This window comes from Helianthus annuus, chromosome 9, assembly GCF_002127325.2.
Source record: "Helianthus annuus cultivar XRQ/B chromosome 9, HanXRQr2.0-SUNRISE, whole genome shotgun sequence".
NCBI classification, from domain to species: domain Eukaryota; kingdom Viridiplantae; phylum Streptophyta; class Magnoliopsida; order Asterales; family Asteraceae; genus Helianthus; species Helianthus annuus.
In genome coordinates, this window is record NC_035441.2 from 54671270 (window position 1) to 54678762 (window position 7493).

The following is a 7493-nucleotide window of genomic DNA, read 5'->3' on the forward strand; positions in this document are numbered from 1 at the left end:
TTACACTTGTGTATTGATAATCAATGACTAGGATTAGTTAACTAGTGTTCACAATTAAGGAGTTGTTCACAAATGAACCTAACCCTGACCATGAATATAAAATGTACATTGAGATATGAAAGATTTAAACTAGTATATACAATACATAAGTTTATACTTTTTATATAACTTAAGTTTATACAATAGTTGAGGGTGTGTGTGTTGTGTTATTATATGTTTATTTGTTATGTGGCATTATATGTTAAATTGTTAATAGTTAGATTTCTAAGTCTTTGTTATGTGATTTGAAATCTTCAACGTTTGTTTGATCTTAAACTACCATGTCATCATATACCAAATTGGCCCAATACTCCTCGCGTTATGCGTATATAGGAGCCTCATGTATCGTATTTTCTCATTTGATGGAAAGCGAAGATTTCACATTATAGAGATATGATTGAGAGAGATATGATTGATAGACAAGTTGGTGATTAAATGTACCAAGCTCCGTTTACATTATAATTTATTAATTGATACCATTTTAAAATAAAAAATGTTTTATAAAAGTTACAAGAGTAATTTGATTTCTGTAAACGTTGTGGAATTGCAAGAATTTCAAGATATCTCAAATCTCCCGCAGAATGTTGACATCTCGGATTCCACCGGTAGTTGGCGTTGGGTCGAATATCATTCTGGTATGTTTTATGTCTCATCGATTAAAATAGTTTTGCACAACTCTAATAATGAGGTTAGTCGGTATGTTATACCTTGGAATAACTGGGTTCCAAAGAAAGTTAATTTTTTCATGTGGGCAGTTGAGATGGGATGGCTCCCTACTCTTGATGAGGTCGCTAAACAGAACATTCACACATGGCATCGTTATGTCACTTGTGGAGATGTCGATGAATCTGCATCACACCTCCTAACGTAGTGTTGAGTCGCTTTTGTAATTTGGAACCAGAAAACCTCGTGGTGTGGAATTTCGCAAATTTACACCTTCTCGGTACATGATCTTATAGAAGTTCATAAAAACCTACCTTGCTCGCAGGCAAAGAACAAAGTAACATATCATATCAAATCATCATGCAGGCATGTGATGTATTTGGAAAGCTAATAATGAAAAGATTTTTTTTCCAACATAACAACTCCGATTGGGAAGATTATGAAAGACATAAAATCACTAGCCTTCCTTTGAATCAGGAATTGATATAATTTTAATTTCTAATATTTCATCTTTTATTTTCTAGCGCCTTGATAACGTTTAATGAAATTTATCATTCGAAAAAAAAAGAATTCTTCCCAGATTGGAAGTTACATTTTCCCACTATTATATTCACCCATGTTTATTTTATTTATTTATTCTTTGTTTTAATCCACCACATCCCAAATCAACTTACAGTTATATTTATATATAGAAAACATGGGCAAAATGAAGATTAAAATATTGAGCTTAGTATAAAAGATTAAAGCTACATATTTACAACATCCCACATTACATCACCCAAAGTGTTGCTAGCAACATGATAACCATCATTCATCAATATTTTTCATCAAACTTGACATTTTTTAAGGTGTGAATTATTCGCAAATGTTGGGAGGTCTAGCATACGTTGTCTTAACTGGGTCCGTGCTAGAGAGCCCCCTCGCACAATAGATCCCCAATTTAAACCACTCAATGAGAAACCCCTATCACCTAGACTTGAACTTGAGACCTGAAGAGGAAAACTCACCCGGACCCTCCATAGGTGAAACTTAAATATCCGTGGCCACCACTGGAGCACTAGTGGTGATGGTTCTTGACATTTTTCTTTGAAACCTGGTTTCATAACACTTTTTCTGGCATCAAAAAACATAACAAGTTTGAAGACAACATTGACTTAAAACTCTATATCTAAAACCAACTCATTGAAGGGAACCACAAGAATCTTGATTTTTGGTAGACAATTTCTTAAGAAACTCATAGGTAGTGATCATAGTGGTAGCAGAAAATGACATTGAAACCCATCTAGGCCCCAACCCTCTATAACATGCACTCAATCCACCTTCCTTCATCAATCTCCTTAATGTTTGCCCTATACACATCTTCCCATCACATCCTTCACCATCCAAAACTTGAAGTCTTGTTTTGATTGTATCCAATGGCATTGTAACCAATGCCGAAACCCCACTCGCCATCGCGGCACTCGCCGCCTGCACTGCCACCACCGCCTTCGAATCCGGCTTAAACCCACTCCCACTCCCACTCCCACCACCACCATGTTCTTGTTGCTTTAAATGAGAACCGATACCGTCCCATATAGCGCGATGGGCGAGTGAATACGACGCCCACCACACCGCGTTTGACGGGGCGTATGTCAAGATCGAAATCCCGAACCCTCTATATAACCCACGAATCCCATCGGCGCGGATAATCTGTCGAAAAGCATCAATGCCACCGTTGTATTTGACTCCACTTTTGACACCTTGAACCATTAATCTTTGGCTTACAACATCAATTGGTGTCCAAACCAATTGTGCAGCCATGGCTGCACTTACACCCGCTGCCGCATTCGCGATCGCGGCTGCTTTCGCCTCGGAATACCCCATTTTCACCGTGGCGAAACCGACGCTACTCTTGGTTATTTCGAGAGCACCCATGTAAAGTGATCTTGCAGGAATAGTACCCATTAATGAAGTCCCAAATCCTCTATAAAACCCCTTGAAACCATCATGTCTTAATATTGAAACCGCCATTTTAAAGCATGGTGTGTCTTTAACAACCACCTGTTGCCGGGTTTTTAACACCACGGTCGGGTATAACGTCCCCGAAACACCCGAAAACAACGCGGCACCGAGGAAGAAAAACTTGGATTTATCAAGCATCTCCCAGTCAACATCAGCTGGGAGATGAATTTCCGGTCGGGAATCATCCTCCGCCATTCTGAAACTCATCTTCTTCAATTTCCAGCAATCAATTTTAGTCAAAACCCAAAAACTTTTTTTTTTTTTTTTGAGGAATTTCAACAAACACCTTATGTGCAACTCAGCTTAATCAACCAAATAAGCTAATCACCAAACTGAAACGATAAATCTAATACAGAAACTTATCCTTATGATCTATTTAACTCAACTGGGTCTACGAAAAACAAGATTTTAAGTCTGTGCAAACAGATTTGCGAACGAAATTAGTCAAATACCAAATAAAAGTCTTTTGAGGAATTTCAACAAACACCTTATCTGCAACTGAGAATCAATGAATCAAGGAAGTGAGTGTGTGAAATGGGTGGAATTGGAAAAGGGTTTTAGAGAGAGATCTGATCGGATCGGATGAGAGAGAAATAGATTGGCAAATGGATAGGATCGAATCGGATTGGATGGTGATATTATAACATAAAAATGTCGGAACCGTGTAAGGAGTTGGTGGATTTACAGGACCAGGTTTTTGTGATGAAGAAGATATTACCACGTGATGGGTTGGTTAACATTTCGGTGGATTCAGAGGAGTCTTATTTCTCACTGGTTACAGTGTATCAACCACTAAATACAACACTGTAGCAGCAGCAAGCAAATAGTAAGGTTAAGAAGACACGGGGTGGGTGTGGAAGAGCGGCGTTTATGTCCTTTCACGCCGTACACATTACACCGTCCCTCCACGTTGTTAACGGCGTTGTTTCAAGCCTTTGAAGAATATTATCGGCGTTGTGTTTATTGTTCGTTGATGTGGCGTGCATTGGTTGGATGTGGCAGGTAGCCGTGGCGTGCACAGTGTCGGATAACGCCCCTGTTCCGCGCCACTTCCCCCCTCCCTTTTTTCCACCACACCACTTTTCTAACGCGCGCTAACGTGACGTTCACATGTCGAATAATGTCCATTCTCCATGCCCCTCTACACCGTGTGGCAGTGGCGGACCCAAGATTTTTTTTCAATGGGGTCCACTTTTTTCGGTGTTCAAATTTTTGACAAACAAAAGTTAAAATTTTCGGGTCATCGTCGTTTGGGTCGGGTCGGGTCGGGATGAGGAACAAAATAAAATACAATTCCATAACAAAATTATATAATCATTACTCATTAGAAAACACACAATAAACATTTCGAAACGAAAAAAAAACATTACAAACTTTTAGAGTTGTTCCCGACGAGTTTTCATCTTTTGAAAACGAATGCAACAATCGTTCATATAATTTGGCCTATAATTCAAGTTTTAAGATGATAAGCAACTATATAAATAACAAAATTCAAGTTACAGAACTTTTGAGACATGAACTTCTGTTACAACAGAAGTAAAAAAATTCATAAACCCTAAACCCTAAATTCAATTACAGAATTCTGTAGATATATAGAAATAGGGCTGCAAACGAACCAAACGTTCGGCGAACAGTTCGTGAACCGTTCGGCGGGAAGTTCGTTTGTGTTCGTTCGTTTATTAAAGAAACGAACACGAACAAGAAATTTCGTTCGTTTAGTTAAATGAACAAACATGAACAGAGGTCGTGTTCGTTTGTTTATATTCGTGAACGTTCGGTAACATGTTCATTTGTGTTCGATAGTTCATTAGTCATTTTAGTTTTTATATTTGTTTAAATACTTTAAAATTCCGACAAATTAAATATCTAATAATTGTCAATGCATTATATATTATGTTCTTGAACGATTGTTTGTGTTCATTTGTTTCCATATGTGTTCATGAACATTAGTTTGTGCTCATTTGTGTTCTTCAACGTTCATTTTTGTTCGTTGCCTAAAATTAACAAACAAACACGAACAAGTTCATTTCCTTAACAAACGAACACGAACATAAAATCTCGTTCGATAAGTGTTCGTGAACGGTTCGCGAACACATATATTTCTTAACAAACGAACATGAACAAGGTATTGTTCGTGTTTGTTCGGTTCGTTTGCAGCCTAATAGAAAGATTCATAGCAAAAAAGTCCTTAAACAACTAGATATATACCAAAATTCTAGTTACAGAAGTTAAAAAATTCTTACCAGAAGAGGCGGATAGGGCGGCGGAGAGGGCAGAGGAAGGGGGAGTCGGCGGTGAGAGGCCGGAGGTGGAGCCGCGGAGGAAGGAAGGAGGAAGGTGAAGGGTTTCTTGAATATTGATGGTGCACCGGAGGAGAAAGGAGAAACAAAGCGTCTTTTGATATGTTGGGTGATCTGATTGTTTTGAAAGGCTATAGAATACCCAATTTTAAAATCAAATTAAAAAAAAAACACACAAAAAAACGAAACTAACAGGTATCGAACCGGGACCTTTTGTGTGTAAACAAGGGGTTTTACCAATGCATCAGACTCACTATCATTGTTATGGGGTCCAACTAAATTATTTTATGGGGTCCATTGAAAATTTTCTATACCACTTCTACTACTTTTTAAAAAAATATTGGGGTCCGGGGACCCCGATCCGCTTAACGTGGGTCCGTCCCTGCCGTGTGGTCTAAAGGGGGTAGCTTAATATAATGTCTTGTCATGCGGCATCACTTTGCAATGGTTACAATATACGTTTTAACTAACCCACTCTTTGATCAGTTTGGGATGATATAACTACAAATTAAAATTAACAAGACTCAGGTATGGATTTACTTCATGGAAATAATTTCTGTCAACTTTATAAGGTATTGAGAAGCCTTGTTTAACCCCCCCCCCCCTCCAACTAGCGTGGGCCAGTGTTTGGGGCGTTAACATGATGATGTGGATAGGGCCATTAAACCACACCATTCAACCTAACTAAAGTGTTTAAAAACCTTTTAGAAAAATAAATAGGTCGGTTTGAGATCCAAACAGATTAGTTTTAATATTTTGATGGTTCGGTCTGGTTTGAAACCTCGAATCGGTCGTGTGAATCGAACTGATAGTTAAGTGTTAGTGTTCAGAAAATATTTTTATTTATGGATATGTAGTTATGTATATGTATTACAATCAGTACATGAACAAAGAAAACACAATTTAATGGTAACAGGTTTCAAGTGTAAGGAATCCATGGTGATGTTATGTTTTTGTAATAACTAGGGTTAAGACCCGCCCGCGTTGCGGCGCGGGTATATCGTAAACATTGAATGGATTAGTCCAAACGTTATATGATGCATTAACCATATGAAAACACACATTTCGACGTATTCAGTTGAACTCAGTGTAACATGTATAATCATTATGATTGGATTAAACGTAAAGTAAATAGAATTCATATCGAACAATCATAACATATTATATGTGACCCAACTTATACATAGAAAACGTAACGGGTATGAAGGAAAATATGCATATGTAATTGAAAGGGATTAATTAGAGTTTTCGAAAAAAGGGGAGAAAAAGAAACCATAATTTGACTCCACTCAGTTCGAAACAAACTTTACGAAACGTACATAAAATAAACACGAAAACATATTATATTTGACCTGAATTGTTTCTCAAAACAGTTTACGTCGAAACGTAGAACAACTTGAATTTATACGAAAACGTACATAGAAATATGCACGTAAAAATGGTTTCTTTAAATGAAAATGTATTATATTTGACCTGACTCATCTATAAAAAAAAGTTTACGTCGGAATGTAAAAGAAATCATATTTACACATACCCGTACATAAAATATGCACGTAAAAATCAGTTTTTAAGTAAAGGAAGTATAGGCGTAATCCGAAACAAAAAAATTAGTAAAAATTTTAATAGGTTAAAAACGTTCGTAAAACCGTGCCAAGTAGCACCAATGCCACAACCACATCGACTCTCAACATCGTAAAAATAAAATAGATAAAATGGTAAAAATTACACTGAACGAAAAGCAGACTAAAATCGTTGAACCACACACACCCGTTACAGTGTCTTAATACGAAGAAATTAACCAGAAACGTAAAACATAGAAAATGATAACTTAGTCGATCTACGACCCGCCCGTTGCGGCGAACTTTTTAAAAGGGGAAAAATGGACGCGTTGCGACGGGTCTGTCAAATATGAAAAAATAGAGCAAAAACGTTGAACCTCGCATGCACGCTACGACATGTTAACTCGCAAAATTTAGAACGAAATGTAAAACGAAAAACTTGCGAACGATAAAAAGTATGGGGTACAAAAGTTGTAGATTATAAAGTGTTGTGTTAAAGTATAAAAGATGGAAAACTTTGGGTTAAAAGTAAAAAAATGAAAAGTGGTTAAAATGTAAAATATGAAATGTTTGGGTTAGAAGTGAAAAATCAAGATTTTTTTTTGAAACACTTCCTATGCACAAGTTACAACTTATGATACACATATAAGTTGCTTTTTTATATAGGTTTTAATTAGCCAGGATAGGACATTTTTTACGGATATGTCTTGATAAACGAAACTCTAGAATTGGGGGAAGATCCAAGGGCAATATGATTCTTTTAAGGTACAGTTCGCTCGCGAAGGCTTTTGACACGATAAATTAGAGGTATGTGGACTATATCATGGCCCAAAGAAAAAGTGGATAGGTTGGATATCGGGCTACCTTCGATCTACTCACACATCGGTTCTTGTGAATGGTTCGCCTACGGATAAATTTCCTATCTACAGGG

General features: G+C 37.2%; 1 protein-coding gene across 1 annotated transcript; it reads right to left on the reverse strand.

Moving 5' to 3' along the window:
- Nucleotides 1-1409: 1409 nt before the first annotated feature.
- On the reverse strand, nucleotides 1410-3534 carry LOC110877788 (solute carrier family 25 member 44). The gene has a single exon (XM_022125992.2). It carries the CDS (start codon nucleotides 2908-2910, stop codon nucleotides 1882-1884), a length of 1029 nt encoding a protein of 342 aa, XP_021981684.1. The 5' UTR covers nucleotides 2911-3534; the 3' UTR covers nucleotides 1410-1881.
- Between the last annotated feature and the right edge of the window lie 3959 nt (nucleotides 3535-7493).

Coding starts and splice junctions, on each gene's coding strand:
- LOC110877788 (XM_022125992.2), bottom strand. CDS start 2,910: ATGAGTTTCAGAATGGCGGAGGATGATTCCCGACCGGAAATTCATCTC.